General features: G+C 39.2%; 1 protein-coding gene across 1 annotated transcript in view; it reads right to left on the bottom strand.

Moving 5' to 3' along the window:
- The window catches only part of LOC128650174 (methanethiol oxidase-like), a 212,399-nt gene that overhangs the window by 46,219 nt on the left and 147,797 nt on the right, over positions 1–18,383 (bottom strand). Inside the window, exons 5-7 of the mRNA XM_053703913.1 lie at positions 14,559–14,679; positions 10,531–10,713; positions 10,271–10,452 (exon numbers count right to left, since the gene is read on the bottom strand). Of these exons, the coding sequence (XP_053559888.1) occupies positions 10,271–10,452; positions 10,531–10,713; positions 14,559–14,679 (486 nt within the window). The remainder of the gene's footprint in view (positions 1–10,270; positions 10,453–10,530; positions 10,714–14,558; positions 14,680–18,383) is intronic.

Here is an 18,383-nt window from a genome sequence, read left to right as displayed (position 1 = left end):
TCCTCAATACTCTAATGTAGTTGCCTCCGGTATGTTATACAGCGATGTATAATATTTTCTAAATGTCTCTGCAATGCTTTTGCTATCCTTGTGTATAACCCCATGTGTGTCCTTAATGTAATGGACATGTGTGGTGGTGAGTTGACGCCGCCTCAAGGCCTTTGCTAATGATGTGCCTGTCTTGTCCCTTACATCAAAGTATTTTTGTTTTAGGAAGGCGGCCTTTCTTTGGTATTCTTTTGTGAGGTAGTTCCTCAGGGAATGCCTGAACTGTGTTAGTGATGCTAGAATGTCTGTGGATTGCGGGTTTAGCTTGTGTTCTTTCTCCCAATATCCTATTTGAGCCAGTGTGGAGTTTAGAAATTGTCTGTTTTCTTTTTTTTCTCTTGCCTTCCTCGCTATAAGTTCCCCTCTGACTACACACTTGTGTGCCTCCCAGACAATCCTGTCAGATATGTCCTCCGAGCTATTTTCTTTAAAATAGTTATCTAGTGTTCGATCGATAGCTTGTTTAGTTAGGGGGTTTCCCAGCATATGTTCATCTAATCTCCATGTATATGTTTTCTGTGGCATGTCTGGCCATTCCACTACACATTGTACCGGGGCTTGGTCCGCCCATGTGATGGGTAGAATCTTAGAATCTGTAATAAAAAATAACCCTAGTTGATCCGAGAGTATGTAGTCTATTCTGGTAAACGTGTTATGTGGGTTTGAATAAAACGTGTAGTCTCTGGTGTGTGTGTTCATTGTTCTCCATACATCGTGTAGCTTCAGTTGGTGTATATAGCTCCTAACAATCTTGATCACTCGTTTGGATGTGCTAGTGGATCCAGTAGATGTGTCTACCTGCGGATCCAACGGTAGGTTGAAATCCCCTCCCAAGAACAGTGTCCCCTTGGTGTGGACCAGCAATGAATGAAATATTGTTTTAAATATTTGATGCTGGTCTTTGTTTGGCAGATATATATTTGCTATGGTGACTGGTCTGTTAAATAAGAGGCCCATTAAATTATGTATCTTCCATTTTTGTCTTTTTCTATGTACGTGGGTTGAAATTGGACCGAGTTTTTAAATAAGATGCCAACTCCACCTTTTTTGGATGTACCCAAGGCCAAGAATATGTTCCTATATTTGTGTGATAGTAGTCTTGGCTCTTTGCCTCTCTTAAAATGTGTTTCCTGTATAAGCAGGATGTCGCCCGTGTTTTTGTATAGGTCTCTGAAAACCATAGATCTCTTTTCCGGACTATTTAAGCCATTTACATTCACTGTTGTGAGTGTAAGTGAGTGCATGTTTGACATCTTTTCAGTTTTGATTACTCTAGACATAGCTGGTGTAGATATAAGTTCTTGCTCTGTTAATGTTAGTTTCACTGACTGTTGTCTGGTATTCTAGAGTAATTTATCTATCCCAATGTCTTGGTGTATGCCCTGCGTTCAGCACTATGCTTCTTTTAATAGTATAATCAGCAAAACAATATCCAGTGCTCAGTTTCTTCCAAATTAGAAGTTAATAATGGTATTTTGAACTATTACTGCAAGAAGTTATTCAACAACAAATATTTCAAATATTATAACAGTGAATTCAATTCTAAGGGTAGTATCCCCACCCCCAAACATATTTCAAAACATATTTTAAATAATACCTTTATTTAAAATATAATAATATTAAGCTACAAAGGCAAGTTCAAGTAGGCAGTCCAGGTTAGATAGAGTCCAATGTCAAGTGTATGCTATGTCTGTTGTTTGCATCCTTGCTGGGGAGTGATGCAGTGACTGCTCCATTTGTGACACTGCAGTGCTAGGCCTGTCTAGATGTACTTTGTCTTTCGTATAGGGCCCGTCTTCTTCTGGGTGTTTGATGTTTAGTTGTAGAGCCTTATTGAAGCGGGGGAGATCATCCAGAGTTTTATAAACAGCTATAGTGCTATCCTTGGTAGCGATGATGCTGACGGGGAATCCCCACCAATAAGGAATCTTCTGCTCTCTTAGTATCGATGTAACAAAGTGGAGTTCCCTTCTCTTCTGTAGCATTGTCGGAAAAAAGATCCGCAAAAATATGTATATGATTGCCTGCATGAGTGAATTTCTGTTTCTGTCTGGCATGGCGTAGAATTTCCTCTCGATCCTTGTGGTTAAGTAATTTTAAGATTATGTCTCTGGGTGGAGCTTTTGGTGGTGGCTTTGCGCGCAAAGCTCTATGCGCTGTCTCAATGCAGATATCTGGGGAATCATTTGTACCTTTGAGGGTTCTAAACAGATCCTGGAGGCATCCTTCTATGGTATTCTGTTGTACTGATTCAGGAACACCCCATATATGTAGGTTGTTACACCTACCCCTGTTATCAAGGTCTTCAACCCTTTCTAGCAAATGATGAATGGTCTCCTCCTGCTCATAAGCTAGCCTTATTATGATTTTCCTCCAATGTTGAAACCCTGCTAGTAACTTTTGACAAATCTTTTTTAAGCTCACCATACGAGCCCTTGACTTCTCCAATGATTTCTTTTATATCCTCCTTTGTACACAGGGTTCTGAGATCATCCTTGGTTAGTGGGGTACTGTTTCCTGGTTCTATTGGTAACTTTTGTGGTGCCACAGTTTCCTGAGCTGTTGTTTTCTCCATTTCTGTGTTTGTAGAGGACATATCTTGAGCTTTTAGATATTGAATAGATTTGGACTTGTTGTTTTTGTCTGGTCTATTCAATCTGTGGCCAGGCATGACCACAGCCAATAGCGTAGGTAAATGAGTTAGATTGTAATGGACAAGTAGTTGCCATAAACACTTGGGTAAAGTTATAACAGGGAGCCTGCACGTATGACACACAAAATTATTCAAGCAGGAGATGCTGTAATTGCTTTTGTGCCTGCAATGCACACTGACTGCTGTATAGTGCTAAAGTTCTGGAACCTGCGTGTGCACAGACAGATAGGAGGTATATTATCCTTATAGAGGTGCTGCACAACATGTGGGTATCTCTGTCTGTATATCTGCTAGTGGTTTCCTCACTAATGGTTTTTAGGACCCTTAGAGTTGTGCTTTTAGTGACAAGCAGCCTTCTGTAGCAATGTAATCCCTATCTGCAGCTTGCTACTAGTCTGTATGGTTGAGGGAGGCTAGTTTACAATAAGCCCTTCTATAGCGCACCTAGCCTATTTTCCTTATCATTTTTCCCAAACTGCAGTTAAGGTATACAACCGGAGACCGCTCACCCCTCTTTCTGTAATCGCTCTCTGTGTGGGACCTTGCCCTCTGTGTATACCGCTCCAGCGGATCACTGCTTCTGTGTGGCCTGCTGTGCCCTTTTATTACTGCTCCGTATAGCAGAGAAGGGTCCGGTAGTGTTATTTAATGCGGCCGCCGCACTCAATGTCCTATGCCCCCCTCCACTCCACCTCCACTTTAATATCCTTTGCGGAGCCCCCTCTCACCTCCTATTTTGTCCCAGGATCGCTAGATTTCCTTACCGCACTGTGTGGCTGTGTCGGAGCACCACGTGGGTGCCGTGTCCGTTGCTGTCGGCTGTGTGTGCTACGCTCCTGCAGCTATACTTCTCTGCAGGCTCCCTCTCCGTTTGTGCTGGAGTTGATCAGTGAGCCCTCGTTCACTTTTGTAATGGCCAAATAGCTTTTTTTTATCTTGTTTGGGCAGTGGGGCCTAGGAGCTAGTGTATCAAGCGGCCATCTCCCTGTGCGGCCAAGCTCCACCCCCTAGACAGGATCTTATATCTATTACCACCTCTGAGTGGCTTTCTCAATATATCAATGACTCTAATGATAAATTTAGACTCATTTGTAAATGAAAACAGTTGAAATGCCGTGCTACACTAGAATCTTTATTATAGTTCTTAATGTCTCTTTTATGCTCACCTATCCTTGACCGTAGGCAACGTGTCGTTTGTCCTACGTATTGTTCATACAAAGCACACATTCTAAGAGATAAATAACAAAACTTGTGCTGCAATTAGCATAATGTTCAATTCTAAATTTTTCATTCGTTGTGAAGCTCTTAAAATCAACACCTGATGAAATTACTTTACAAGTGGCACAATTCCTGGACAGGCACTTGAAAATACCCTTTTAGATAACCAATTACTCTCTACTCTCCTTGAACTACTGTTAATCATACTTGGGGAAAGCCTGTTAGCCAAGGTAGGTGCCTTTTTAGAAACAAATTTGACTTTGTCTACCACATCTGACAGCACCTCATCTCCCTTCAAGATGAGCAAATTATTTTTATTGCTATTACACAACTCATCATGCTGTAATGAAAATTCTGTTGAAAAAACTATTGTTTCCTTATTAAATGTGCATTTTTTTGGTACACGACCATGTATATTAGAATTGATGATGAGCTGCTTTTAACATCATCCAATGTTTGTTGTAATATTGGTAAGTCATATCCCCTAGCACTTAATCTATTTATTAGTTTGTTTGCTTGAAGATCAAATAACTCATCCGAGTTAGTGTTTCTTCTCAGTCTGAAAAAACTGGCTTCTTGGTATTGATTTGATCAAGTGCTTGGTGTGACATATAGATGACTTTGGGGTATTTCTTTTCCCTGTTATTTGTTACCAACAGTATACCAGTATAAATTGTCACAGTTTCAGGTCCCTATTAAATTGTATTTGGGCGTGATCTAGACTTTGACACTACATAGGTAAACATATAATTGGATGTATATACAATTAGAAAGTAACTATTAGAAGATTACATGCATATGTAATATTAATCTACAGAACAACAATCATGTTGATTTTGTGTGGAGGTTATTTAAGATTGTCTAAGATTGTTTAAGATTGTTTAATTTGGATTATTTTGAGGCTAAACATTTGTAAGGACAACACGAACTTCTGAACACTATCAACTGAAGTATATCTTGGTATTTGTGACAAGTGGTTAACACTATCTACTACCAAGTAGATAGGAAGTTACTACTCGGCTTGATATAGCCTAAAACAAGCTTATTACATGCATCAGAAGTGCATGAACAAAGCTGGCTAAAGGCAGCAACTTACAAAGTAATGGTAAAGAGGAAAATATTAACACAGTAAGGAAAACAGCTGTAGTCAGTGAGAATAAGAATCTTATAATAACAGCATCTAATAACAGCATCACTTAACAGGAGCAACGGCAGAATCTTAACTGGAAGATTTAACACATGTATCAATATGTGTTTTACTCATGACCTCCCGAGCAGGATAGGGAGCTGGGTCAGTGGAGCAGGCTAGTTATGCTGATTAGGCTCTGAACAGCTGTCCCTGGAGAGCAGTGCAAACCTGAAGTGTTCTATCTGGAAATTCTCACAGCGTGATGTAAAAGCTGAAGGTACGCTGAGCAGATGTGGCCGTGTCTGATGAGGTCACGACCCAGGAGTGTAGAGCGGAGACTGCTGTAGATAGGATCTAAAGTTAAAACACAAGGTAGCTAGATTAGCAACAAGGAGTTAACAAATCTAGACTGGAATAGGCTAGCAAACTATTGGAGACAACAAACTTCAATAAACCAGCAAGGAGAAACGACAGCTGGTAGGATTTATACAGATGCACTTAGTGGTTTGTGAGTAAATTAGTTAAGGTGGTAGTGAGGGATGATTGTAATGAAGTTTTAAGAGGAATAGGAAGATGATCCTGACATACTCCCCCCCCAAAGAAACCACAGAGAGGTTTCATGGACCAGGTCTATCTGGATGACGGTTATGGAACTGTGAGACAAGACGAGGGGCAGAGAGGTTAGATGCGGGTTCCCAAGAGTCCACTGATGAATCATAATCGGTCCAATGTATGAGGTATTGGAGCTATCCACAGAAGCGTCTGGAATCCAAAATACTGTCCACCTCATAATCAGTGTCCGGCAATGGAATATCTTGGGAAGAAGCCTGTACTTGTGCAGAAGCTGAACAGGGTTTGACTAGGGAAACATAAAAGGTTGGATGAATGCAGAAAGTGGGAGGCAACTGTAACGTGACAGTGACAGGATTCAGAACGGTGGTTATGGGGAAAGGTCCGATGAAATGTTTAGTAAGTTTCCTGCAAGATGTGTACAGTTTCAAGTTCTTCGTTGAAAGCCATATTATCTGTCCAACCTTATATTCGGGATGGGGTCTATGCTGTAGGTCGCAGTATCTCTTTTGAGTAGCTTGTGCATGTCTCAAGTTGTCCTGTATGAGGGAGAAGGTCTGGTTGATTTCATTAGCAAGATCTGTGACTTGAGGGTTATTGGAGTCGGCTTTATGTAGAGGATGAAAATGAGGATGGTAACCATAATTAATGTAGAATGACGAGAACCCTGTACTGGTATTTGTGGAGTTATTGTATGCGAATTCCGCTAGGGATAGGAAGGAAGACCAGGTATCCTGTTGGTGTGAGCAATCACAACGCAAATATTGTATCAACCATTGATTAGTCCTTTCGCATTGGCCATTGGTCTGCGGATGATATGCAGTAGTCAGAGCTTGATGGATGTTGAGTGCTTTACATAAGGATCTCCAGAACCTGGAGGTAAACTGGGATCCCCTGTCACTAAGAACTGTTTTAGACAAACCATGTAGCAGAACTATTTCTCTAAGAAATAGGTCAGCAGTTTGTTGAGCAGACGGTACAGTTTTGGTTTGTAAAAAGTGAGCAACTTTTGAAAAGAAATCTACAATGACAAAAACTCCTGTATAGCCTTGGGAGTTAGGTAGGTCAACTATAAAGTCCATGGAGACACTGGACCTTGGTTGGTTTCCAATTGGTAATGGAACTAACAAACCGACTGGTCGTTGGTGAGAGGGTTTAGAGGTTACCAGGAGAATAGGTGATCACAAAATCAAACAGGGCGAAGTAACGGCTCCAGCAGAGTTGTTGCGCTGATAAAGTGCGGTTATTTTGGAGGTATTGGAGATTTTTGTGATCAGTAAGAATCACTATGGGGAGTAAAGCCCCCTTCAGTAAATGTCTCCACTGATCGAAGGAGCTTTTGATGGTAAGCAACTCCTTTTCCCCAACTGGATAATTCATCTTAGATGGAGTCATGAGCCTTGAAAAATATGCAACAGGATGTAGGGGGTCTTTCAAAGAGGATCTCTGGGACAGCACAAAGGCTGTTGCATAGTCTGAGGCATCTACCTTGAGAACAAACTGGCATAAAGTATCTGGTATTTGTAGGATGGGTGCAGTGACAAAACTTTGTTTGAGTTGGTTAAAAGCACACTGGCAATGTGCGGAACAATTGAAGGAAATATGGAGTTTCGTTAAATCAGTTAATGGCTTGCAGATGTTGGCAAAGTGAGGAATAAACCTCCTGTAAAAATTGGCGAAACCCCAAAAACGCTGGACCTCCTTTTTTGAGGAAAGCACCGGCCAGTCTGTAACAGCTGAAATTTTATTACGTTCCATACCAATACCTAAATGGTTAATGTGATACCCTAAAAAGAAAATGGGAGAGTTGAAAGTGCATTTCTCTAATTTTGCATAGAGGTGGTGTGTACGTAGTATGGAGAGCACAAGTCTAACATGGTTAATATGGTCTAACTGGTTACTAGAGTAAATCCGGATATCATCTAAGTACACAACCAAAAAGGTATCAAGGACATCACGAAAAAAAAAATTAATAAAATTTTGAAATGTAGCCAGTGCGTTACACAAGCTGAATGGCATAATTGAATACTCGTACAGGCCATAACGGGTCCTGAATGCAGTCAGCCATTCGTCACCGGCTCTTATTCTAACACGGTTAAAGGCTCCTTGAAGGTCAAGTTTAGTGAAAAATTTTGCGCCACGCAACCTCTTAATCAGCTCGGGTATGAGAGGAAGAGGGTACCTGTTTTTCTTGGTACATTTATTTAATTGCCTATAATCTATTATAGGTCTGAGGGAACCATCCTTGTTTTTCACAATAAATATACCTGCACCAGCTGGTGAGGTAGATGGTCTGATAAAGCCCTTCTTTAGGTTATCGCTAATGTATTGCTTAAGGTGATCCAACTCAAGTTTTGATAGCGGGTAAATATGGCCATAAGGTATAGAGGCACCTGGTAAAAGATCAATAGGGCAATCATAATGGCGATGTGGGGGTAAGGTTTCTATCTCTTTCTATCAATCCTGATATTGTGTAGGTACTAGGGTGTGAGAAACCTGTAATATGTTTGAGGTAGGAAAACAAGTGTTTTAACATTAATGAGATGCTAGAGCAATTGTGAGGTTATCCCAGTGTAAAGTAGGGTGATGTAAGCCCAACCTGGTGATACCCAGAACGATAGGAAAGATAGGTGAAGATATGATATCAAATGGCAGTGTTTCAGTATGACCTTTGGTAGTGGAAACCAGAAGTGGGACTGTTTGTTGGGTAACTGGGCCTGATGTAAGTTGGGAACCATCAATAACTTTCAGAGGCACTGGCATGCATTTCAAACAAAAAGGAATTTTATTATTTTTAACCAAATCAAAATCAATGAAATTGCCGCTGGCAACCGTGTCAATTATGGCTTCTGTGTTCACTCTGTGCTGGTCCCACTGTAAAGTCAAAGATAACATGATGTAAGAGGTAGGTGTTGATTTACTGTAGAGAGAGAGAGAGAGTGGGGTTTTCTTACCAGATTTCTGTTGACAGGGTAGGGCACTCCTTAATGATGTGGTTGCTGGCGTCTTCTGTTTTTCTCGTGAGGGGAGAGAGGCCCAAGTAGGAAACTGATATCCATGGGATGTTCAACAGCTTTGTATACAGGAGAAGAACCTCTAGATGAAGATGAGCTGGCAGCAAGTTTCTCTAATTTCCGTTCTGTAATTCTTCTATCGAAGGTGACAGAGACAGAATATAGCTCTTCCAAATCTTCTGGAATACGGATTCTAGAGAGTTCATCTACAGGTGTACTTAGTGGTTTGTGGGTAATTTAGTTAAGGTGGTAGTGAGGGATGATTAGAATGAAGTTTTAAGGAGGAATAGGATGATGATCCTGACACCATTAGAATTTGATATAATATATGTATCTGTAAAACCTTTAAGCAGAGATGTAGTTTTATATCTTTCATTTTGATGTGAATTGATTTTTTACATATATTTGTAACACATGTATAGTGCACATAGACCTGTTTGTTGTTTCCAAGGGAACCTTTGTGTTTAGAACTGTGATTGGCTACAATCACTCATAAAAGGTGTGCTATGTTTGTGTGGAGCTATCCTATGATTAAGTGCCGCACAGCACGAAATATGTCAGCTCATATTTGATTGACATATTTCTCACAATCAGAGGTCAGGGAAGTATGGAAAGGTCACACACTCCACACTAGAAGACCTGGTGCACTTCATTTGTAATAAATAAATGATTTGGGTGGTATAGGAGTGGAAAGGCGTCATGCCATAAGAAAACACATTGCACTGATTTTCATGTTAAGGTTTTTGCTCATGCTAAACTACAGTGTTTCCTGATAATAAAAATTAAAAGTACAACTCAAATCACACCTTCAAATCATAATACATAGTACACATTAACACATGATCACCTATGTCCGTTTATACTTGCAATTAATTGTGTAGACATTTTTAAATATTTTATTAAATTATTCAACATTATAAACTGCACACACCATAAACAGATATTACTGATTACATTTAAAAACATGCCTTCAATATTTAATCTGGCCATGTTTTACTGATACGTTAACATCAATAATGTCCTGAAAACCTTTTTTTATTATAAATGTAATCACAAGCCTTATTTTCTTGTGTTGTAGAAAGTCCCTTTTTAGCACATGCAACTAGCACATGGTTATACAGACATGGGACACACACAGGAGACAGATATGAGCTATATGACATGAAATAAACCTGGCTTGGTAGCTGGTAGTGCAATTGAATTCTTTACTTGTCTACATTAATGTCCTGGCTCCAACTCTCTTTCCTGATGCTAAGTATCTAGTTATTGACCAGTAAAACCGTCTGGTTGGAGCACAGCCCTTGAAAATAGTAGCCTGTAATTGTTACTATAGGTTTTGGGCACAGTATTCTCAAGGACTGGTAATTTTGTTACTCAACCATACCTATTTTGTTCAGTATCAATTCTATTAGTACATAGTCCTCATTTTTAACAAATGTAATCAATAAAAGTATTATTGTATTAATTTGTTACTATGCACCACAATGCCATATTCTTTTTTTTCCCTAGAAACTGAATTTTTATTTGGTTGTACTCCTAAGACAAATAAAAGACTAGTCAGGATATTTTTGCAAAACTCAAAATTATTTTTTCCCATTCTACTTTACCTCCTAACAGCATACACAGCTTTGCCCTCACCTTGCCTTTGTAGAAGTGGAAAACAGAGCTGCTTAGGGCACAACCAACAAAGCCTTGTTCTTCATCTGGATTATGGAGGAATTTGAGCTCCAGTGGTGTCAGTCCATCTTGCCCCAAGTCCAGTGTCTGTATAAGAGTATGCTTGGTCCAATCCCACACATTCAAACTATGTCCATAGTGACCTATAAGTAAAGACATCTTGTAGCTGCAGATTGAACAATCGTTTTGGGAGTTTGGTAACCTTCAGTCCACTTTCTTACCTGCTGCAACATCTTCCATATTAAACCCCTTCAAATAGACTTTGGGGGGAGCCATTTCAGAGCTGATCATGACATTATGCCGTGGCTGGTACCAGAAATCATAGCCAAATTTTGCTGAATTGCCCTCTGCCTCCCAGTTTCCCTTCACCTCAAATGTCTCTCCATCCAGCAACACAAAACCACCTGAAATGGAAAAACACAACTAGAAATATTGCTGAAAATAACACACAAAGAAAGAAAACCCCTGAATTACTATCACCTAGATTACGAGTTTTGAGCGCTATAGGGAAAATAAAGAACACCACAAAATTGGCGTTATTTAACCCCCTATAGCGCTGCCATTACAAGTTTAAAAAAACCCGGCTTGCGTGTGCGATATGGAGATTTTAAGCTCCATACCGCACCCAAATACAAGCAGTGTTTTGACGTGTTCGTGAATGCTTTCCCCATAGACATCAATGGGGAGAGCCGGCTAAAAAAAAGCCTAACACCTATGATTGAAGAAACAAAAGCTCCGTAATGCAGCCCCATTGATGTCTATGTAGAAAAAGAAAATACAGTTCAAACCTAACACCCTAACATAAACCCTTAGTCTAAACACCCCTAATCTGACATCGCCGCCACTTACATAATGTTATTAACCCCTAATCTGCTGCCCCCGACATCGCCGCCACCTACATAATGTTATTAACCCCTTATCTGCTGCTCCCGATATCGCCGCCACCTAAATAATACTATTAACCCTTAATCTGCCACTCCCAATGTCACTGCCACTATACTAAAGTTATTAACCTCTATTCCACCACACCCCAACATTGCCGCAACTATATTAAAGTTATTAACCCCTAATCTGCTGCTCCCCAACATTGCAGCAACTAAATAAAGTTATTAACCCCTAAACCTCTGGCCTTCCACATCACTACCACTAAATAAACCTATCAACCCCTTAACTGCCAGTCCCCCACATCACAACCTAAATTAAACTATATTAACCCCTAAACCTAACTCTAACGTAACCCTAGCCCTAACGTAACCCTAACCCTAACACCGCCTAACTTTAACATAATTAAAATATAGCTAAATTTAAATTACAATTATTAACTAAATAAACCTATTAACCCCTAAACCGCCAGCCCCTAACTTTGCAACAACCTAAATTAAACTATTAACCCCTACACCTACCCTTAAACCTAACCCTAACACCCCAAAACTTTAACATAATTAAAATAGATCTAAATTAAATGTACCATTATTAACTAAATAATACCCATTTAAAACTAAATACTTACTTGAGAAATAAAACCTAAGATAGCTACAATATAACTAAAAGTTATATTGTCAGACATCTCAACCTGCAAAAACTCATTTCAGGGAGGTGGCTTCACCCGCTACTGCGCCGCCACCCCACCGACATCCCAGTTATATATTGGACACCTTGAAACCTTAAATAAGATAGAGACTTATCATTAAAATGGCTTCCCACTAAAGTCACATTAAAAAAATGTAGCTTCATTGCACAACCACATACAACAAACCTATTTTCCAGTGATCGTACGCTTGTTGAATGCTTAAATATTTTAGAATACGAAATTTAATTACATGCAGTAAATATGGTAGTATTTGTGTTTTTATTTTATTAAAATCAGTGGGGGCTTTTTGGTTACTGATGCCTGCTTTGAGGGTTCTATATCGTCCCAGAAACTAAAGGCATTCCTTAAAAAAACACTTTTACTGATTTGGGCAACATTGGATCATGGTACTTGGAGTTTCAGGGAGATTGCATTCCATTTGCTGGCATCAGGGAGCCGCTATTACAATCAGGGAGACTCCCTGAACTTCAGGGAGAGTTGGGATGTCTGTATTGTAGATAACTTGGGTTTTATTTTTATTTCACAGGTAAATTTGTATTTATTTTAACAAGGTAGACTAGTTAGTAAATAGTTATTAACTATTTACTAACTACCTATCTTAAAAGGGCATTTTGTAGGGCATTATCTTGAGATAAACAGCTCTTTTGCTAAAAAAAAAAACAGCCCCTAAAAATATATATTACACAAAATAACAAATTATCAAAAATAAAAAAAATATTTCTATTCTAATACCCATAAAAAAAAACATCACAAAATAAAAAAACTTAATCTAGAATAAATTATTAATGGCCCTTAAAAGATATCAGCTCTTTTAGTGGAAAAAAAATACAAATACCCACTAACATTACAAACCCCCACCCCCCAAACCCACAAAAAAATATCTAAAAAAGCTAAGCTGCCCATTGCCCTGAAACGGGCATTTGTATGGGCTTTGCCCTTAAAAGGGAATTTTGCTCTTTTACAAGCCCAACCCCTAATCTAAAAAAAACCCACCCAAAAAACCCTTAAAAAAGGCCTAACACTAACCCCCGACGATCCACTGACAGTTTTTGAAGTCCCGCTTCAACGATCTTCATCCCGACAAAGTCGGCTACGTCCTGATTCAAGCGGTGAGAAGTCTTCATCCAGGCGGCAACTTCTATCTTGATCCCAGAGGCGTGGAGCAGGTCCATCCTGAAGACATCTGGCGCGGAGCATCCTCTTTATACGGTCGCCGCCGTACACTGAATCTTCAATGCAAGGGACGCGATTCAAGATAGCGTCCCTTGCATTCCTATTGGCTGAAAAATTTGAATCAGTCAATAGGAATTAGGGCTGCTAAAATCCTATTGGCTGTTGGGGGGTCTTTGTGTTTTTTTTAACAGGTAAAAGAGCTGATATATTTGGGGCAATGCCCCACAAAAGGCCTGTTGGTAGTTTATTGTAGGCTAGGTTTTTTTTTATTTTGGGTGGGCTTTTTTATTTTAATAGGGCTATTAGATTAGGTGTAATTATTTTTTATTTTTGATCATTTCGTTTGTTAATTTTCGTAATTTGGTGTTTGTTATTTTTTGTAACTTAGTATTTTTTATTTTTTGTAATTAGATACTTTGTCTTTTTTCAAAGTAGTGTTAGGATTTTTTTAATGTGTAGTTTATTTTTATTTAATTGGTAGTTAATTTAATTTTAGTTTAATAATTATATTAGTTTAATTGTTAGTTTAAACTTAGTTTTTTTAATTTGACAGGTAAGTTTTAATTTAATTTAAGCTAGAATTAGGGGGGCGTTAGGTTTAGGGATTACTAGTTTAAATTAGTTTATTGCTATGTGGGGGGCTTTCGGTTTAGGGGTTAATAGTTTAGTATATTTCATTGTGGGAGGCTTGCGGTTTAGGGGTTAATAGGTTTATTATAGTGGCGGCGGTGTAGGGCTTAATAACTTTAGTATAGTGGGGGCAATGTGGGCGGATGGCAGATTAGGGGTTAATAAGTTTATTATAGAGGTGACGATGTTGGGGAGTGGCGGAATAGAGGTTAACAATTTTTTTAAGTGGCATTGATATTGGGAGTGGCAGATTAGGGGTTAATAAATTTATTATAGTGTTTGAGATATGGGAGGGCCTCGGTTTAGGGGTTAATAGGTAGTTTATGGGTGTTAGTGTACTTTTTAACACTTTAGTTATGAGTATTATGTTACAGCTTTGTAGCGTAAAACTCATAACTACTGACTTTAGATGGCGGTACAGATCTTGTCATTTTAGGCTGTAACGCTCGCTTTTTAGCCTCACCGCAAATCGTAATACCGGCGCTATGGGAATCCCATTGAAAAACGTAATTTTTAGTAGTGTGGGACTGACGTTGCGGTACAGGCTAAAAGGCTTGCGGTACAGCTATATGGACAAGACTTGTAATGGCGGCGGTGCTGTTTTAACGCTGAAAATACCATATTTTCAGCGTTAAAAGACGAACGCACAAACTTGTTATCAAGGTGTGAATTAATTATACCCTATTATACTCGTATATCAACTGCATTAGCCAATAGAGAAGAAAAAGGGTTATTTAGGGATATTGACATATGGGGAATAAAATGTTTGTCCAAATAACTTGTACTATAAAATAGCACCACATTTGTCAGTGCAAATTCTTCAGATGTTCCTTAGTCATGTCCATTTATGGGCACCTTTGGCATTTCCTGATGGGTCCCCCAGGGCACTGATCATGATTTCCCCGCTACCAAGGCAGTGGGAGGTGTGCAAGTAAGCTAGTTTACACTTTGAGAACACTTCTTCCGGCTCCACAACCTGCAAATTCAAAGAAATCATCAAAACTATTCAGCCAAAAAAAAACAACACATATCTGCAGGGACAAAAATATTAAAATTCAATAAAGGATTGTGGTAATGTTAATTACCCAGCATATAAGAAACAGTCAGTTAAAAAAAAACTTCTATGATTGTTTCTAGTCAATTTAATAAATAAAAAGGGACACAGATGGATGTAAAGAATGAGCATACAGTTTGAAAAAAGGTTCCAATTTACTTCTGCTATCAAAACTACTTAGTTCTCTTGGTATTCTTTGTTAAAATGCAGTTATATCAAGTAGCAGATAGTAGCACTACCAATATTAAAGGCAAAGGCCCCTATTTATTAAAGGTCTTTTGGACCTGATCCGACAGTGTGGATCAGGTCCGCAAGACCTCGCTGAATGCGGAGAGCAATACGCTCTCCGTATTCAGCATTGCACCAGCAACTCACAAGAGCTGCTGGTGCAACGCCGCCCCCTGCAGACTCGCGGCCAATGGGCCGCCAGCAGGGAACTGTCAATCAACCTGATCGTACTCGATCGGTTTGATTTCCGGCGATTCCTGTCCGCTTGCTCAGAGCATGCGGACAGGGTTATGGAGCAGCGGTCTTTAGACCGCTGCTTCATAACTGCTGTTTCTAGCGAGTCTGAAGACTCGCCAGAAACATGGGCCGTCAAGCTCCTTTCGGAGCTTGATAGATAGGCCCCAATGTATTTATTAAGCCAAATACATTGCTTTTAATATTGGCAGGGCCGCCATCAAGGGGTGAATAGGGAGACTCCTGTAAGGGGCCCAGTGAACCAGGGGGCCCCATGAGGTAAGCACAACTATTATTTTAAAAAAATCTTTTTTTTTCTCTACATTTTGGCAGCTACCAGAGGGTGCTACAGCAGAGTGCTATTGAGCGTGGGAAATGTCATTACAAGGAGTAAAGCATTAGCATTTGAGAGGATTTCTGAGTGTGTGCACAGTTTGAGACAGACTTGGCACTTCATTTTGTACAGTGTGTGCCAGAGTCAGGCGGCAGATCACTTTTATTTGCAGAGTAGGTAGGACTTATTTATTAAATGTTTTTTATTTCTTTGTGCAATTTCAGATTGTAACTTCCGCATGGCAGTTGTGTGGTGGGGCCAAGGGTCCAAAAAAACACATTTTTTTAGCAATTTGCAGCACTGTATTTATGATTGTTTGACATTGCTGTATAAATTCTATATTTAAAACCAATCAGAAATGCTTCCTCCTCAATACACAAATGGTAGGTGCCATTTTGGCAGATATGATAATTTTTTATTTATATATATTTTAATTACATTCCAGTTTAATGCCCTTTATGCAAGGACTTTCCAGATGCCAGGAGACATTTTATCTAAGATTGTTACATCTGCATCAAATGTTATACTCTCTGGCTAAGATTGCTCAGTGTTTGAATGAGACAGGTTAACTTAACACTGTTCAGTTTACACTACAGCTGACTAAATTTTGAAATACATACAAACAACCCTAAATCCTGCATTTAACCAGATTTAATGGTATGAGACCTAGTGCCACAGTTTATGGTTCCACCAAGAGCATATAGAGTACAGCATTTTCAAATTCCATACAAATGACAGATGGGAACATTTGTACACCAGATTTGAAGTGGTGCTCTTGGTTGGGGAAATGGGAAAAATACCCCAAACATACGTCAACCTTTCAAAAGTACTTTTCTTCATCTACCCATTCGGACAGATCAGTAATGTACAATTTTGAATTCACAGAAGTATTTTTGTTTGCACATTTACAAATATGATTCTTTAAAAAGTTATCTCTTAAATTCTGCTATTTTTTTTTATCATGCATGTCACACACTGTTGATTTAGGGGATGGCAATGTGCAGAAATTTTACCTCCTGTAAATGTTTCTATGGGTGTCTGTGTTTATGTCTTTGTGCGTTTGTTGGTGTCTCTATGAGTGTGTATGTATTTTTTTTCTGTGGATCTCTCTGTGAGGGTTTTTGTGTCTGTCTTTGTGCATTTTCTGTGGATGTCTCTGTGAAGGTGTGTGTGTATGTACATCTTTGTGTGTTTTCTGCGGATGTGTGTCTATGTCTGTATTTTCTGTGGGTGTGTGTGTGTGTATGTCTTTGTGTGTTTTCTGCGGCTGTCTCTGTGGGTGTTTCGTTGGGTGTATGTGCAAGTTTGTGTGTGTGTGTGTGTGTGTCCATTGTCTGTTCCTTTTTAGGACATTTTGACCTTACTACTGATTATTCACACCTTTCTACAGACTTTGAGACTAATGAGACCTTTCTGGAAGTCACCAATCAACCACTTAACCTTTAAATAACTGTTTAGGCAGTTCAGGGCCTTTACTTTCAGTCACTGCATGCTGTTGTCATAATATAGTTGGCATCTTCCTTGACAAAAAGATAATCAGAATTCCATATTTTGCCTTGTAAATCTCCCTTTTTGACAAAACTGTAGTCTACCTCATTACTTGTCAGGACAATGTGCTGAGTGTCTGTGTGGGTGTCTGTGTCTGAGATTGTTTGTGTGTTTCTTTGTGTGTATGTTAGAGTGGCTATATGTGAATCCTTATGTATGTCTGTGTGTTTCTGTGTTTGTGTGTTACTACCTTTACAATATTTCCAAGTTTGACTACACTTAAAGGGACAGTCAACCCAAAAAGTGTTTTAAGTTATATATATAAAGTTTCCAGACATCATTATTTACAAATGTAGCCCAGTTTTAAAATATATTGCGTTTGCAAGTAAAAGCACTTACTGTTCACGCCGCTGCCATTTGAAAATGTCCACCTGGCCCCTCTCCTATTTCGTCATCAGTGACATCATCATCTTCTTGTGATCCCTGTAATTTTTCTATTGTCCTCGCAACCTGCTTTAGCGCATGCGCAATGCGCCTATTGTACTGAAGGGGAACGAGACACAAATACTAGATACAGCTACCATTCATAGGACCTTAAAAGATGCAGGTTAGCAGCACACACTAGGTACAGAATACATTTTCTTTTTAACCTCAGGACTAAATATAGGGGAAACAAGAGTACATTCGTCAGTAGAAATAAATAATGCATGCAAACAGGTAACAACCAATGAGGTTGGCCTGACAGGTAAGAAACAAGAGAGTCCAGTAAAGTGAAAGCTGGGACCCAATAATCTGTCTTGTGATTCTGTGTATCGTTCTTTAACATCTCTGTATTTTTACTGAACTCCTTGTCAATCTAGATTAGGACGGCAGATCTAGGCTACATTTTGCAACTATCAGAAGTGATTAGTGTGAGTTGATTGAAATCAGATCATACATCTCCCTCTACGAGCAGCTCCCGTTTGCAAAAGCGCTCACTTTTGTTGCTCACAAACAGATAAGAAGATCACTCAGATTAAAATGTATTTATTTATTTATTTATTTATTTTTTTCCAAAAGAGCTTTATTATCATAAGGAAGAACAACATAGTACAAACTTGGCTCTGGTTACAATATGAGCCTAATAAATTCTTAATACAGATGTGTTTTTTAGAGGTTGAACAAAAAGTCTCTAAGGCTCCTAAGAGGCTTAAATCTAACAAGTTAATGCTTATAATGGCTCTGAGATGGTTTCAGGAGAGTGATCTCTGCTAACATCGTTTGGAAGATTGTGAGCCACTCTTGGGCTATTGGAAAGTTCATATCTTTATTGTTTAGCGAGATGTTAGTGAAGCAGAGTCCA

The sequence above is a fragment of the Bombina bombina genome, chromosome 1 (genome assembly GCF_027579735.1).
Source record: "Bombina bombina isolate aBomBom1 chromosome 1, aBomBom1.pri, whole genome shotgun sequence".
In the NCBI taxonomy this organism is placed as follows: Eukaryota; Metazoa; Chordata; class Amphibia; order Anura; family Bombinatoridae; genus Bombina; species Bombina bombina.
The sequence above is the reverse complement of the archived record's forward strand: the minus strand, read 5'-3'. Positions and strand labels throughout refer to the sequence as shown.